The 18,142-nt window shown below is 39.7% G+C and overlaps 1 protein-coding gene across 2 annotated transcripts in view; it reads left to right on the forward strand.

The window, feature by feature from the left end:
* The window catches only part of erbb4b (erb-b2 receptor tyrosine kinase 4b), a 453,698-nt gene that overhangs the window by 234,440 nt on the left and 201,116 nt on the right, over window positions 1–18,142 (forward strand). For both annotated transcript variants that reach the window (XM_070543942.1, XM_070543941.1), the window contains one exon: window positions 17,129–17,315. In XM_070543942.1, the coding sequence (XP_070400043.1) occupies window positions 17,129–17,315 (187 nt within the window). The remainder of the gene's footprint in view (window positions 1–17,128; window positions 17,316–18,142) is intronic.

The following is an 18,142-nucleotide window of genomic DNA, read 5'->3' on the forward strand; positions in this document are numbered from 1 at the left end:
GCACCACCCTGGAAGAAATGATAAACAAAGACGAGTATTTTGAACTGTGAGCGATAGCAAATCGGAAGCCAGTGCAGGGAGGCCAGAACTGGGCTGATGTGGTCCCGTTTCCTGGTCCCAGTCAGGAACCTGGCAGCGCTGTTCTGCACAACCTGTAGGCGACGCAGTGATGACTGACACAACCCTGCATATAGAGAGCTGCAGTAGTCAAGCCGAGAAATTACAAAGGCATGCAGTACCTGCTCCAGGTGGACTCTCGACAGCATATGCTTGATTTTAGCAAGGCGTCTCAGGTGATAGAAACTGGACCGGATCACATAATTGATGTGAGCATCAAATTTAAGTCCTACATCAAGTTTCACCCCCAAACTGGTAACAACTGGTTTTGAGTATGGAGAAAGAGGGCCAAGATCAGCATAACGATCCACATTCCTGCTGTTGGGGTGAAAAACAATGAGCTCTGTCTTTCCCTCATCCAGATGTAGATAGTTGGACATTAGCCAAGACTTCACCTCATTAACACAGGAGACAAAGGACTGAATAGAGTGACCTTTCTCCTGACACAATGGAGAGTAAATCTGGCAATCGTCAGCATACAGATGGAATGATAGGCCATGTTTACGAAAGACTGACCCCAGAGGTAGCAGATAAATGGCAAACAAAAGTGGACCAAGGATCGACCCCTGCGGGACCCCCCACCGGAGCCCCTCCCAAGAAGAAAAAACATCACCCAGTTTAACACAGAATGTCCTGTTTTGGAGATACGATCTAAACCAGTTCCATTGGTCCTCAACCTCTCTAAATCCAATAATGGCGTAATTCGTCATTGTCGTCTTCGTCTTCCTCCACTTATCCGGGTCCGGGTTGCGGGGGCAACATCCCAACTAGGGAGCTCCAGACCGTCCTCTCCCCAGCCACCTCCACCAGTTCCTTGGGAAAAAGGTTGGGAACCACTGTTTTAGAAGTTTCTCTGCTTCAACAGGTCTGATTTGAGCCAGTGATTAACAGGCGTCTGAGCTCGATGAGCTGCTGAACAGGTGATTCAGCCATTGAATTAGATGTATTGATTTGTTGGATAGTGGTCTTTGAGGACTGGGCTTGGACAGCACTGCTCCAACTTCCTCTTTAACTCACTATTACCCCCAAACACTTTATTTATGTATTTATTTATTTATTTTTATCTTGCCATGATCCTCGTGCTGGATGCACCCTAGTACAGAGTAAGATCCACACACTTTCCCCAGAGATCTTATCACAACAGTTCCTTCTTCTTCCGCTCTTCTATCAAATTTATGGAGCCAAGAGGCCTATCAGCCTTTATTAGCTAATAATGCTTTTAGGGCCATTAAGCGTGGCTGAAACTCCCCCACAGCAACACTTAACCATCTCAGTGAGGTACTGCTGGAGGACAGAAGTAACAGGGCCGCTGTGTGACAGCTCTCCTTCAAGCACCAAAAGGTCTGTCGTAGAGCCCCAATTTGGCATCGCTAAGAGCAAGTTAACATCGCTAGGGGGTGACTGGTATGTCACAACAAAAAGGGAAATATGCCATCTGCTAAAAAACACCCTTTTTCTGTTTGGTTCTTGTTTTTCGTGCCTAAGATGATTGATCAGATTCCCCAGAAATTCAATGGTGTTTGTTCCACTCTCTGACACACTGAAGCACGTCTAAATCATATGAATACAACACTGACACAAATTGTATGATTGAGTGAAAGTAAACATGTTTGGATCAATAAAAAAAAATTGTGATGTCACCTTTTTATCATTAAAGGAAATAGTTTTGGAAATGAGAACAATACAGTAAATTGAGCAGATCAAATGGATAGTGTTGAAATGTCTGGCTTTCAAGCTAAGCAAGACATTTTAAATTATTTATGCATCTGTTCTAGTGCTTAATATCTGATTTTTTTAGGCCTAGTCAAAATAGTGCACCAAATAAAGAGTGCACTGCAGATAATTTAAATCTCCTGCAGGTGCTCTTCCGAGTGCCACGATGAAAAAAGGGCACACTGAAGTCTGGTTACTCCCAGGGCTGTGCTTGTTGTTTTTGTTGTGTTCTGCAAGGTCCAAACTTTTGGAAAATGGGCTGAGAATGGCTGCTGTTGATCAAAGCAGAAACATAATCAGCTAAGAGAGAGAGAAAAAGCCCTCTTTTTCTCCCTCCTTGCTAAGGGCTGAAAGCAAACTGTTCTGAGTTTAACACTAACAGAAAAACAGGGAGAGTACAGTTTGTTCTGTGGAGATTAAACAATTGGGTGATTTTGATTGAATACCTGGATGTGTGTCTTCATTTTAAAGGGTCTATATCATGCAAAATGTCCTCATCAAAAACACCCCCAAACTGTTTTTTGGCTTCATGCATGCATTCTGCTGTCTGAGCTGTAGCTCCTCTGCAGGTCTACAAAACTATTGCAAACGCCTAGATGGAATACGTTTGCATCATCATTCACTGTCCCTCCCCATTCAGGTAGCGTTGAATCTGGAGCCCTCCTTCCCTGGACTGTAAACATTAATCAATCAATCAAATTTTATTTCTAAAGCGCTTTTCAAACAAAGTGTGATTCAAAGTGCTTTACAAAATGACCCCAGATTCCCATAACAGGTTAAAAACATTTATAAACATATGCAAGCACACACACACGCAGACTCACACACACACACAAGTAAAAATTATATTAGGCTGAGTCCAGATGTGCCAAGTATAGTAACGCAAGGAAACGCCATCAGAGGAGCCATCTGCCCCGGCAGCATCAGGTCTTCCACACTAAGTCAGGGCGCTCAGTGGAGGGGGAGCATAGACCCCCACCTATAGAGCGCCCAGGAAGCTACAGTCGACCACCGCTCCCGGGGCAGAGGGCCCCCACAGAGGAAACACTGGATTAAAATGAGTAAAAATGTAATAAAAGAGCTAATATAAATGACAAAAATTAGAAAATAAGTAATAAATAAAATTATATAGACAGTAAAATAATAATTTAATAATAAAACTGTGCTGAAATATAATTATATAGAACATGCAAAGCAAGTAATAAAATATAATCATGTAAAAGGAGAAATAAAACTGAAGAAAATATTTAGATAAAAGCTAACCTAAAAAGATGAGTCTTGAGTCTTGACTTAAAAACATGAACGTTCTCTGTGGCCCTGAGGTCCTCTGGCAGCTCGTTCCATTAAGCTTCCAAACATTAAGCTTCCTTCCCGCCAGACGTGTAACATAATAGCAACCAGGAGCGTTGCAGATGTAAAACAGGAGAGAAAGTATTCCACACAGTCACAAAATCCTGGGAGAATTGCAACACCATGCATGATTTCATAAGTCTACACAATAACAAGCAAGAAGATAGACAGCTGCATGTATCCATAAAGGTCTGTGTATTATTTTCTGTTTTGTTTACATTGGCTACTGGAGGTTCACAGGAAATGACGTACGTTTAACTTCACGTGACTTTTATTTAGAAAGATGTTTTTACACTTCTATGCTTGACATCCTGTCTGGCCCAATCAAACTGCGGAGTTGCATGTGTTTTGGAAGTGTAGCGAGTAAAAAATAGACTAAAAACGGAATGATAGCATCCCTTCGCTTCAGGAACACGTCCAAAACATTACGCATTGCTGCCGGTGTAAAGGAACACGTCCACCTTAACAGTAGCTAATTGCCACGAAGGATGTAGCGCGGCCGTTTCGCTACGCTTTCACATCCAATGGAAAGGAGGCGTAATGTCCATTCTCTGAGTTGCAAATGAGTAATTTAATCTCCGCAGCTGTGAAGAAACAACTTCTTTCTTAATCTAATCTGCACTTTGACAATGTCTTGAACGCAAAAATGGTGGTGCCAATACTTTTTCCAGTATTCCATTAATAAGTGTAAAGACATTTCATGATACAAATTAGGTGTCGTTTACTTTCAAGTACGTTTTAGCCAAGCAATAAATATTTCAGCAAAGATGTTGGGTCAAATCCAAGGTGAACATTTTATGGTAAGAAATGTTTATGTTTATTTAGCGCTGGATAGGGATGCCTCAATACAGGAGAAAGGACACACTAAGATGAACTACTATGATAAACTTTTATAACAGAAAAATTTCCTTAAGAATTAAAGAAACATTAAAAACCGAGAGGACTTTGTATTCCAGGACTGATTAAGGAGCTAACCAGGCTACATGGATCCAAGATTTTCTCCTAATCCAACACCCTCTGTCCACACATCAGCTCATGGTAAAGGACTGTGGAAAAGTGATTACTCTCAAATTAAGACTTGTCTCACCGCAGATATATGTGTGGCATAATTAAATAATGGCTGCTTCACCCGAACAGTCCCAATGCAGACGGGTCTCCCAGCCCCGTCAGATTGGCGCAATATTAACCATGACACATGCGTAACCAGGCCGGTAATTAATGCACTGAATCAATTACAAATTAGTCAATTTGGAGAATTTCCCACAGGAGTCCATTCATTACCACTGCTCTGATGGAGTTGCATGTCCCCCGTGTGGGAAGGGGTGTCACTCAACTGTTCTCATTTTGTATCTTCCCTCATCCCCCTCAGTGTGAAACGTCAAAGAAGGAATTGTGGCTTTTGCATTATACCGCAAATGCAATTATTAGTTTACATCACTTGTTATAAAGTGCTGTGCATCAAGAACTATATGTAGAGTTAGCTGAAGTTAACAAAGTATGCATTTGTAGGAATTGTGACTTCATGCTTTCAAAGTAACTAATAAACAAATTTTAGGTCCATTTCATGGGTAAAACGCTGATCTTGGCCATGCAAATAACAATGACTTTGTATGTCTTCCATCCATTTGTGGTGCAAATCTGATGCTCACCTGTCTGATGCGTTTGATTGTCGATCAGTCAGTATTCCGACTTCCTGGGTTCTTGGGCTTCATTTAGTCAAAGCCTACAGCCCTTTTTAGAAGAAACACCATGCCGGCAAATCAGCATAATACTGCTTCCACTGTCTCTTATAAACGTGCAGTGGTGGCATGGCACTTGGGAATTTTGCAGCAGATAATATTGCCACAACACCGGACTTGTAAATGCGTAAAGTGCCTTGGCACAATAAAGGATGGTGTCATGATCATGTATGGAATTAATGTCAAGCTCTGGCAGGAAACTATATTGAAAATGAAAGTAAACACTGCAATAAGTTTCCCTATTTCAACAAAATCAGGCTGAGGTGGGAAAATGGAGCGATGCAGAGCTCAGAGCTGAAGCTCAGATCACCGGAGAGTTCACTGTGGATGACAGACTTCTTTAGTAGCAACTTGTGAAAAAAAAGGAAGAAAAAAAAAGATCACGGGTTTGATCGCAATCAAAAGCAAGTTATGTCCAAGTTTTACAGAAGTCTGCGGCAGAGCAGAGATTGTCCCAATACCCCCATCGCATACATCATGCCGCATTGCTGCAATGGTCTGACCACTTATAAACCACCTGGCTCCCTTATGCTGGCTCAGCACTGCAGCAAATTTGTGGCATTGTTTTCTAAATGAAGCTAACATTTAAGCAGATTGACCCCAAAGTATCTATTCTTATTGAACAGGACCAACGTTTGCTTCCCTCTTGCATCTCGAGCTTTGGCTACCCATAATCATGTCACCATTTTACTAGTTTATCTTCTTTAGACACATTTTTCTCTCCTAACTCTTTTATATCTCTTCACTTGTCAGTGATCATAATTTTATGGCTGATTGGTAATTAACTGTGTATTTCACAAGGACACCATCCTGAAAATTCAATGGAAGCATTGGATTAGGAGCATTAACGTGACTGCCAGACTAATGCACTGCTACAAGAAGCGAACCTCATTCATCATTGTCAGTGAATGAGTCCTGGCAAAGAAAAAGCACCATAGAGAGGTGTTGCTCATTTATTGGTATTTTTGTTTCTCAAGCACACCTAATTCCTGTTTATGCCTGTTATAAATGTAACCAATAAAAACTAAATTTAGCTTTGTGCCATGGTGGGAGTAAAAAAGTTCTTGAAACAAATCTGGTTTAGAGTTCCGGGTCCACTTTTACCCTCAGACTGAAGGTCACTGTGAATCGGTATACAGTTACTGTGAGTGATTTTCGTTATTTTCAAAGATGACAATCCCCGTCGTCCTAAAGGGCAACGCGATTTACTGAAAGCTTTAGGTTTTTGAAGTTTTTTTTTTATCACATTCCTGGGATTTCCAAGCAGGTACCTGATTCAGATAAACATTTATGAAGATTTTAAATAATGCAAACACCAAATTTCGAAATTTTAATCCAGATACTTTTAAAATTGTTATATGCCAATTGTTGAAGGAAATAGCAAAGCCTTAAGAAACGTTTGAATTTAGATTTATATCCATCACAGGTTTGACCAAGTCACTGCTTTGCAAGTCACAAGTAAGTCACAAGTCTTTCCAGTCAAGTCTCAAGTCAAGTCCAAGTCAAAGACAACCAAGTCCAAGTCGAATCTTAAATCAATGATATTGAAGTCCAAGTCGTCTAAGTCCTTAACTTTGAATTTTAAAGACAATGATAACAAATACATTTCAGAAATAAAGCTTCTTAAAGCTCCATTTATTTGCTCAAACAAGCAGAAAGTGCAGCTGAAACTGATTATAAACAAAGTGCTGCTGCATTTAGCAGTACATCAAACCCAGAGCGAAGAATGATTTATGATTTTTGTCCATGTCGTGCCACTTTGTGCTAAAATACCAAATATGCTCAAGTCATCATCAAGTCAACAGACGCAAGTCGATTCAAGTCGCAGGTCATTGGCGTTCAAGTCCGAGTCAAGTCGTAAGACTTTATAGATTTTATCAAGTCAAGCCAGAAGTTATTAAAATAATGACTCAAGTCTGACTCGAGTCCAAGTCATGTGACTTGAGTTCACCTCGAACATCCATTTTGAAACATTGATTTATATTGTTTATACTGCATGCAAATCCATTTTTTACAGACCACAATTTACTAAAAGCATGTGACCTGTAATTCTATAGCATCTTCTGAGGGTTCAACAACCCCCCAAGGAGCTTCACTGCTGCTCTACCTCCTGAGCTACTGCTGTCCCAGTGTTATGTGCTTGAGTACAAACACAAAAACTTTAAACCTACAACTTTATTTGTAAAAACTAAATAACACCATGTAACCTCTGGTTCTAGTTTTGTTGTGTTTTATTTCTATGTGAAACCGAGTTTACAGCAAAAGTGTAACCATACTAAAGAGAAAAGCATGATTAAAGCTGAGGTATGTAGCGTGACATCATTAGGGAGAGAAGGAGGAGATTTTGAAACTTGAACAGCTGTGTAACCCGACCCTGCTCCCCCTACCCTTCTAGAAGCTGAAAGCCACGCCTCAAACAACGCACACACAGGGACCACATTTAACTATGCTAATCCTCACGGTGCGGAGGCTCGCTCCAACGTCTGCCCTGTAAAAAAAAAAAATAATAATAATAAAATACAATTGACGACTTTAGTTTAACCCTAACCGCAGTAAGCTTGAGGTTTACAGGTTTACATTAATCCAGTGTAGGTCGGGTTTGCATTTAGGCTAGTGCCATATTAGCCTATGATAAATGTTCTATGCAGCATAAAACAATTACCTACAATATTGTTTATTTAATTTAATTAAAAGTTGGTTAAAAATAACTAAAATTAAACAAATTACTTAGTATTTACTTGTCCTGAAGAACCTCTTATCAGTTTTGAACCCTAGTAGATCATAAAGCTCCCTCCGTCTTCTAAAAATGTCTTCAATATAAATTCTACTCGACTGTTGTAAACGTCTCAAAGTGAGTTTTGCTGAATGACATTTAAACTGTTTATTAAATAATGAGTAGAAGGAAATCAAAGAATTTGTGACGTTAATACACCATTGTAAACCTCCAGCTTCTTCGTTGGTGTGCTGACTGACTGGGTCACATACCTGTTGATTGACAGCTCCATCTTTTGGATACACGAGTCTATTGGTCCACACTCTAGGCTTGCATCAATCATTTGTCTGGCTGTAGAGGCGAGGGGAGGTTCTTAACCGAAATATAAAAGGTTAGCTATCATAGAACAGGGTCAGATAGTAAAATGTAAGCATTTTAAGTTACTTTTAAACTACATACCCCAGCTTCAAGCCATTTAAAATCCGTTGCTTTAAAAAAAGTGCTGATTGTGTTTTCATACTGGGATCAGGTCATGAAGATTTTACTCGCCAATTTATCAAGAAGATTCTTGCTGAAAATGTGTTGTGTTGGCAGATAACTGAAGGCAGTCAAGTTCTTTTTTCGACCCAGAGGCCACCAAAAATTATAATCACAGATGAGCCTTGATTTTCTAGGCTGCTCACACCCTCTAGTTGGCTACTAAAATGGATCATTTGGCTCTCGGTGCTGTTGCTCATGTGAATGAAGTCGTACATTTCATAAAACAGTCTCACCCACCCTGGCATCGTTAAAGGGGTTGAGCCAAAAGGGAGCTCTTGATCCGTTGGCTGCTGTTGTGTTCCTGGTTTTAAATGTTTACTCTGTTGCAGACACTGTTTAACAAACCAAAACAAACAATGGCAGTGAGCACTGATGAGAGCTTTAGATGTTGCTGTGAACTGCTAAAAGAATACTCTTTATTCAGAACGACTGCCCACTGTCACCATGCGTTGGTGAAAGGTTGTGAATATTTTTTACACAAAAATATCAATAAATCAGATCTGATCAAGTCAAACATGCATTTTTTTTCTCTCTTGCCTTAAAACACCATATTCCATTCCGCATCAGGCCGTTTTCTAAGGAATACCTGCGCCAAAATGCATCTTACTTCTTTATTTTTAAATAACTTTTCATGTCTGTGTGGTTCTCAAATTATCCTCTGTTTTAAAATTTAGTGCTCTTTTTTATGGTAATTGTGCACTATTTTGTCAGTGATGCTTTTGCCTTGCAGGGATTTCTTGTCATTGTTCTTGATGAACAGACTGTCATCCTGTCGCTGCCAATGATGCTCAAACCTCAGCCGAGCTCCACACATTGCCTCTGCGTTAATGTCTTGCACCACCTAAAGAGGGGATTCGCAAAGTCAACCGTTGTTGCCAATTTTATTTGCAAATAACAGCAAAAGGACTTTGATCCATTAATGTTGCCAAATAATGAAAAACATGCTATACTTGTTTTACTGACATTCCATGTTTTTTGCAGAAACCCAGCACCCCTATTAAAGAACATATCTTGACGTACACACAGGCTTCCGGAGGAGCCGTGTAAAGCCTAATTTATGCTTCTGCGTCAGCTGTACGAGGAAGAAATGCACGCGCATTGAGGGATACGTTTTGCCTTTGGACTTCTCCGTCATCTGCATTGCAAAGCATCCCCCACCAGGACAACAGAGGGCGTAGCACTTTTCTGGGGTAGCCTGTAATGTATCCAAGATAATGTATTTACTGTTGTGTTTATATAATGTTTCTTGTATTTCAGAGACTTTTTAACACGGACACATTTGTCCCACATTCTCCTCCACCTCTTCATGTGCTCATCACCTCTAAATCCACATTTCCTGTCATTTCCATCCACAAATAAAACACTTGCTGTGTATCTTTTTACTCCTCTAGTCGCGGGTGAATAAAACATTCCTGTTTTCAGAGTTTTTAAGAAAGGTGTTCTTCGAGTTGCTCCACGTCTGCCGCTAGATATATTCGGCTCACTTTATATTTTTGTGAGAGGGCAATGGCGGTCTTAAGAATGCCATTAGAGCAGGGGGAGGGGTGCCGTCCATCCGATGACCTCCATTAAAACCCTGTTGGGGTCCATTTGATCACTTTCATCAGAATGCAAGGGCTGGGCTGGTGGGAATGTAACAGCATTTTGGGCTCCCCTGGGTGTGTCAGTTTAATGGCTTCTGGGAGGGTCCATCCCCTGTTTGGTGGAGAGGGCCCCCACCCCCCCACCCCACCCCCCCTCCCCCAGCCCCCTCGTAGCTCAAACCCTGTTGAAGGGACATTAGCTCTACAACATAGGCACATTTATGAAACTGGCATATCTTGAGTGAAAGGTTAACGCACATTTGTTAATTTTTTTCTTTCCCTGTTAAATTAATCTTGAAGTCATGAAGAGGCTTTCAGTGTCCAAATTGCCCATTTCCGGTAGCTAAATGTATTCATTTGGATGTGTGTTGCATTGGAAAGGATCTCTGGGAAAACTCAAAAGGATTTTCTCGGTTACACTTGTAGACACTCTATCCGGCTTCTGGGTCTGCTTACAGATGTGGATGCAAGCTTGAGCAGAAGATTTATTGAAGCAATACGGAAATCGAGGATGGGAGCTTAGCAAAAATAAATAAATAAATAAAAACTTTCAGCCAGCACAATACACCAGGAGCCTTGTGTATCTGGCTTTAATGATTTCATCCCTGCAAAGAACATTTCCTCACCTCAATATGTATGGAAATGGGAGAGAATCCTGATATTGTCTTTTCTGATCCAGGGAATGTTGTGCCTTTCTCCAACTTCTTAACATTTCATCCATGCCCTTTTGATGCTTGTTGTCCGATGTGGGAAAAAGTCATGATTTCAATTTTCATATTTAAATACAGGTAAACATTTCCTGATGCTTGACTGGTGCTCTCTTGCCATCCCTTGCACTTTAACGTCCCTTTCTTCCTTTACTTTTTCTCACCCCTTCACTGGTTCTACTCCTAAACCTTCCTCTTCTTTTTTTTCTCTTCAGAACTCAGGGATTGAAGGACTCAATTTCAAAACCGTGCACGTCTCAGTGACTCAACTGAGGGGTTTGTTCCGCTGCCACACTTCCGTTCACAAATGCTCCAGCTTGGAGAGGAGGGAAAAATCCCTGTTAATCTACTGAATCTGGCTCACTCTGAGTCTTTAGTGGACTGTTGCTGAGATCCTTTTGCATTGATTTAAAGGCATCCACGTGAGGTTGGGTGTTCTGGGTGGGGTAGTATACGACAGTGTAGAGGAGTCTTATGCCCATCTGTGTACACACATTTTTATTTATCTCCCTAAAGATAATTGTGCTGATTTGAACAAATCTCTGCTTGAGTTACACATCACTACAATGACATTGCAAATCTATTTTTACAGTATAAGGTTGATTTTCAGTCACGCTCTACACACCTGCATTAAAATAGTTCAAGGGCTATTTTTATTGAAAGAAATCCAGGATAAAAAGGGTTCACATGGTTAAATTTAGTAGGTAATTTACTAGTCTAATTTGCACTGGCTAATAATCCCAGGTAAAAACAGTGACTAAATTTAGCACCAGCAAAGAATTAAAAGTTGCTTTGAACTGGCACCCTTGCTACTGCATCTAACATTTTGTGTTTTCCGCCGTTTAAAGATTACACCCCTCTATTCCTCCAGGGCCGTGTATTGTTAAACTTGCTACAATCCAGGTGCCTCATTTTCTGAGAGTTGGCATACTTTGCACTCGATCTGCCTGCCCCAGCGGTGTTACCAGAGGGACCGTTTGTTCCGTTGATCTGTGTTTAATGAAAGTGACCATGCAAGGAGGAGATCTGGCTATTAGCTCAGCAAGAGCCTGTAATCACTACAAGTTGTTTCCCTTCTTCTATGCGCCTTATTATTGAATAAATAATGTGTGGTTAGAGCAAAAATAATGTGCGTGTATCTGCCATCTTTTTCCATTGTTTTATTTCCTTCTGCAAGACTTCACGTTGGAAAGTATTGATTTGGTAGCTTGAAAATAACAAACCAACAATGGTGCGAGTGGGGTAATAAACAGCCTCAGAAAAAAAATGTGTAAAAAGCACCCATGAGATGTGAGCCCTGAAGTAATTAGTTTCTGTATCTGCTCAGATAGTCAGTAAAATGTGTTTGTTCTTACTGCGGTGAGCAACCCTCCGCTTTTTCGCAGGAATAAAGTACCTGGACTAGGGCTGGACGATATAAAAAAGTATATTGATCAAATTTTTTTATATTGATCGATATCGATAATTATTGAAAAATATGTTAGAAATTGTAGAAAATATTTTACGTGAACACCTGGCCATTTTATTTTTGGTATTTTGATATTTTTTCTACACTCTTCTCGCTGCAACATCTTTAGGGCTGCTACAAACGACTGTTTAATAGTCGACTAATTGCCAGTTTTGTTGACGATTAATCGACTAATCGTGTCATTAATAAAGTATAGCTTATTGCACCAGGATGCTCTAATTTCCCCAAGATTAGCTTCTACTTTAAAGTGTGATCAGCTATGGGCCATCTAATAATAAAGAAAAAATGATAGCTTATCAAACAACTTTAACTTCATAACCTGTTAATACAAATGCTACAATGGAGGTAGGCACCTAAAACCAAAAATGACTTGTGTTCACAAGAGGCATGGTGGCAAGGTTGAAGCACTTCATTTTCCAATCTTAACTCAGGAAATGGCGGAACACACCAAGGTACGCCAGCAGCACAGCTGGGCCACACGTCAGCAGTCAGGGGGCCATCGACAGCTCTTAGGGTCTGCTTTACCATATAGATAAAAGATATTAAGTTAGTTTATTTACCAGATTAATAGTTATGTTATATCTAAAAATATTACCACTGTTTTGCACATACCAACCTCTGTATATTTTATATCTCTTATTTTATTGTTTACTTTATTCTTTTGTTAAATATGTATGTACGCATTATACACACTCACATGCACACACGTAGAAAAATAAAAAATAAAATGCTTAGCACACACATTTAGGAATGTATATACCTTAAATACTATATATATTATTACTTAGATCAGCCATTTTTATATGTTGCTTGTTTTTACGTTATTGTATTTTGCACAACTGTTGCTGTAAAGCTCGCACACAAGAATTTCACTCACATGTACTGTACCAGTGTACCTGCACATGTGACGTGACAGTAAAAGCGATTTGATTTGATTTGATAATGTAGGCTAAGATTTAACACAAAGAAAATGTTTTATGCTTTAGATATATTAGTTTCTTGATTGCTCAGTCAGCAACCATTTTATTTTATCATGCATCATATTCTAATGTTTGTTTTATTTGTGTCCAGGGAGAAACTGAGACGCCCCCCCACACACACACACCTTAAAAGTTGTTTAAGTCTTCTTTTCCATCATGGTGAAGTGCGATCAGCCTGGTAGGTAGATGTCGTGGTAACCTGGGTTGAGCTGCTTGATCATCCCTCTGAAACCTTGATACCGACCATGGACAGGATGTGACCACCATGCTCAAAATGGCCTCAGTCAAGACGTTAGCTTGTTGAGGTGTGCACGTAACAAGCTCATCCATTGAAGAGGAGCACTTTTATTAACACTGTAATGTAGTGGGATGAAATAAATCATTAGCGTTTGTAGTTAGAGCAAAATACGTGACATACAAACGTGTTCTAAAGGTAATAAAATCACCACCACTACTGGTGCCACTACAGCTATAAATACAAGTAACTCGGTTGATGTTAGCAGCTAGAGGTAATCTTACCGAGGTGACTGTTCTCGTGCTTCCTCTGAAGATACTCTTGCATCGTCGATGTGCTCCCGTTAATGGAGAGTTTCACTTTGCAGAGATTGCACTCTACCGCCTTTCTTTCGAATTTGTATAATTCTCCCAAACTTTTCAGCTACGTTGCGACTCGCCACTTTCTCCGGTGAAGGCTGAGCTGGATGCACACGCACATCAGAGCTAAAGCAACAGCTGAGCAGAAAGGCAGAAAGCAAACACCGAACGTGCCTCAGCAGGAGAGATAAAACATTCTTAAATAAAAGAAGGTCTATTTTATTTGTTGGCATTCTTGTGACGAATCAACTAATCGTGGCAGCCCTAGCCACCTTGCTGCGGCTACCTCACGCTCTGTTTTGGCTTGAGAGGGGAGAGCCTGGTGAAGTACTATGCCTGAGTCTGTGGTTTAGATTGGTTTGGAGTCAGTAGTGAGTCTAGTATGCTGCTACCTGATAGGGTATAATGAAAAAAGGAAACTTTTTTTAATCAAAGTTTTATCACCCCTCTTTTGTTATCTTTAACCCTACATGTCTATTGATAGATATATTGAACTATTGAATTATCGTCCAGCCCTAACTTGGTCTATAGGTGTATATACCATGGGACAGTGTTTGTATGAACATAGACTTATTTGGTGTAGTAGCAGGTTGAAAAGATCTTTAAAGGTGTTGTAAAATTTTTGCTGTCATAATCACTAAACTGTCTTATGTCTGAATCATGTTGGGAGGAAGGTTGCGCTAAAACAGATTTCAGTCTCAGATGTTTGTGTGGTTGTCAATTTCACTCCTTTCGGGAAAAAAATAGAAACAGGATGTAGTTAACCGTAAAAACTGTGATTTTGTGAGGTTGCTGAATCTGCAGCAGCACAGACGTTTATAATTCAACACCGGCAGACGAGAAGCTCTAGAATTATTTAAAGAACCAAAACCAGTAAACAGGAGTGACCTAGAAGTTATTTCTTGCACCCCTAAGAAGCCATGGCATTTTTTGTTTGTTTTACTTCATTATTGAGTGAAGCAGGCAAGAGGCTAATGTTGCGCTATCAATGCTAATGGCAAATTAGAACCAAAGTGTTGACTCATTAAATATCTCAAGATACTTTTTCAATTACCAATAACTCAATATTACAGTGAAATCTATGTGTGAAGTGAATAATGAGTCAATCGTGGTGTTCTACTTCCTATAATGAGTCGTAACAGCAAGACAACAAACAACAACACTTCCTGAAATGTCAGAGACAAACTACCATAATAAGTCTATTAAGTGCTCCCTGCCATCAAACACTCAAGAATGCTAACATGAGATTTGACAATGTATTTATCTACTTATAAACTCACTGTGTGACTCCTTTTTCATAACTCTATTGGTAACAGCCAATAGCTGTCATAGAAATCGAGTGAGATAGTTTTTTTTATTTTATTAAAAATTGGACCGCAGTAACCACATTTGACCACAGGATGTCATTCTTACAAATGGCACCTTTAAACCTTCAATACGAACATGAAATATCCAAAAGACTCTAACCTAAAGTTCACACTAAAGTACAATACATCGACATATCAAAACAGCTGTTTTATTTTATTCAGCATGATTTATACACATCCACAACCATCATTTAGTAGCTTTTGAAGGCTGAACTTTAAGACCCCCTAATATCCGGATATTTGAGTAAAAGAATTACCCCAAAACACAAAGAAACTATCCTTTTTTTTTGTTTTTGCAAGTTCTTAAACCCTAAAAAGGCATGGGCAAAGGAAAAAACTATAACATTACTTGCAAGCAAGCATTCGTTTAAACACACACACTCCACAAACTGAGTCTTCTCTTTTAAATATGGCCGTGACATCATGATGACCACATTATCTGACTGTTGTCAGCCACGACTAAGCTACCACGGACCTCCTTCGGATTTATTGTGACACGATACATATTTTGCAACGGCACATCACACACAGAGGTTTTGATTATTAGAATAAAGCGGGCCAGCATGGAGAAATTTCTCTGACCACTTGTGTGCTGATGGCAGACCGTGATGGTGGATGGGGGGAAAAGGACACAGCCTGTCACTTTGATTCACGCAACAGCAGCTCTGACCGCGTGGCTCCTTGCCAATGTCTCAACAGTCGTTATGCCCCCGCCTAAATGACATTTAAAGTGTGAAGCGATGGTTGTCCTTGTGGCTCAGTCACCCCAGGCCGAGCCCCGGCTATGAGCGCTGAACTCTGTGCCAAGTTTTCCAGGGAGGTCACAAACTGAAGTAAAATCTCCTGGCTCCAATGCTCTAACTTAACCCTCTCTGGCATGGTTGAATGTGTGGAAAGTGACCTTGGCTTCTAACTGATCTGGTGCAGGCCTTCCTCTTTCATTAGCCCTTCAGGTGTTTTCATGGTGACGTGTGCGTTTATTCATTTTAAATGACGTGTTTGTTTTCTCTAAGCTGCTACTATTGTTCAGTTGCTTACGACCACCAAATGATTGTTTTTTATCAGTCCTCTCCTTCTCGTGCTAGCACGATAATGCAAAGTAAAGGAATATAAGACACACCCGTGTGCCTTGAGCGAGCAGCTCTACACATGTCCACGCTTGGAAAAACATTAAGTAAAAAAACACATTTTACACTATATTTATCTGCAGTCAAACTGCATTATTGGCTTCTGGATTTTCTTCAGTTATTGAAAAGAAATGTCAAATATAGACAAGCTTTCTTCCTTGGTATTTGAATGTGACAATTACATTGCCTACGTTGACTCCGTATTTCTTCTTTTTTTTTTGCTTTTTTGGAATTTGCATCCATATTTTTTATTTTATTTTATTTTATTTTTACTTTTTTAGCATGAAGAGAAGAACTTTACTTTTGTAAATCACAGTGTGACAACATAAGTTCTAAGGAATTAGACTTATTAGATTAGAGTTCAAATTTTCTTTTTTTTCAGTAATTCTACTTAGACTGCGAGACCATTTAAAGTCTCAGGAGGTGTTTTGGATTAATTAGCTGATTAGAGCATGACACTTGTAAGTCTATTACTGTAAATTTTAAGTCTATTTAGAACATTTTCTCAATATTCTATTTATCTGAGATTTTGAATGTGATGTTTTCATAAGCTGTAAGCCATAATCCTAATAATTATAACAAATAAAGGCTTGAAATATCTGGCTTTGCATGTATGAGTCTATATCATATGATAGTTTCACCTTTTAATTTGAATTACTGAAAAATGTCTGCATCATATTCAAAGTTTTCGAATTCTACCTGTGGGGTTGTTTATTGTTCGCCGACATTTCAATTTATTGTCTTGAAAAAAGGTTTTCTCTTTCAAGCAATTCGATTCAAACATCAAATTATTTCGCAAAACTTATCATCCCAAAGTAGGGAGTGGGTGCATATTTCCAACAGCCAATAGAGTTGGGGGGGTGGTTCTGTAGACAGGTGGCCAGTCCATCCCACAGCCACATTAAGTTAGACGCCCAGGTACAATTACATTTAACCTAACCCTGCATTTGTTTCACTTGTGCAAAGACATTGTGATACCCAGAGATTTGCATAGGGAGAGCAAGCTAATGTTGCAGAGAAGGGTTGCAGCAACAGCAGGACCTTTTTTCATAATGTCTTTATGTATGATAGTACTAGGGATTACTAAAAGAACTGACACCTGTATTTTATATGCATATTTCTATCTACAGTCCATCCGGGAAGTGACAGGCTATGTGTTGGTGGCTCTGAACCAGTTTGACTACCTGCCTTTGGAGAATCTGAGGATCATTCGAGGAACCAAGCTGTACGAGGGTCGCTACTCCCTTGCAATCTTCCTCAATTACAGGCGAGATGGAAACTTTGGCCTGCGGCAGTTGGGTCTGAAAAACCTTACGGGTAAGTGATCAAAATGTTTTTGTTCAGGTTCATTTGCCTTTGGTGTGTCTGTCTGTGGGGATTTTTTCATCTAGTGTTTTTATCTCATGTTGATGCACTTTGCCTAGAGTGAGAAGAGCCGTCAGCTTGTTCAGGTTTGTGTGGAATGCTACTTTTGTATTTCAAAGATGAGACAAAAGTGGTTAATGGCTTTATTCCTCAGTGTGAGGCTTTGTGAAAAAATCTGAGCGCCATTTCAGAGTGCGTCTGTTTGTTGTCTCAGGGGTAATGTTCATAATGCGACTGAAATTATTTGTCTTTAGTTACACTCCAACAAAACATTGTCACATAACTGAATGTTGTTTAAAAGCATTATTATCTGTTTAGCCCTATCAGCCGACATAACTTCATCTAAGAGAATATACCCTAATTAAATCCTCTTTACAAAAATATTAGGAGTATTCACATTGAATATATTTAAACATTCAAAGCCCACCTACTGGTTAGTATGTATCTGCTTATTGGTTTACTTTGCTGTTCATACAAAATGGCTAAATATCTCTTTCTCTCTCCTTTTTTTATTTAACAATTTCCAAATTTATCATTGACTTTCTTAGACTAAAGTATGTACCACTGGCTCACAACGCTTAATCTCCACACATCAAAAGGTTTCTCCTTGCACATCACCTGATTCATGCCTCCTTCTTACAGCAAGCCGAAAAGATGGCAAATGTGATTGTTGATGAAATAGTGTAGCACGTTTGAAAGCATCACGTGGGCAGCTCTGTCGCTCTGTGAACAATGGATTGTGCTGCTTCTCATTCTTTCTTCTGGAGCCCTGATCTTAA

The sequence above is a fragment of the Nothobranchius furzeri genome, chromosome 14 (assembly GCF_043380555.1).
Source record: "Nothobranchius furzeri strain GRZ-AD chromosome 14, NfurGRZ-RIMD1, whole genome shotgun sequence".
NCBI lineage: Eukaryota > Metazoa > Chordata > Actinopteri > Cyprinodontiformes > Nothobranchiidae > Nothobranchius > Nothobranchius furzeri.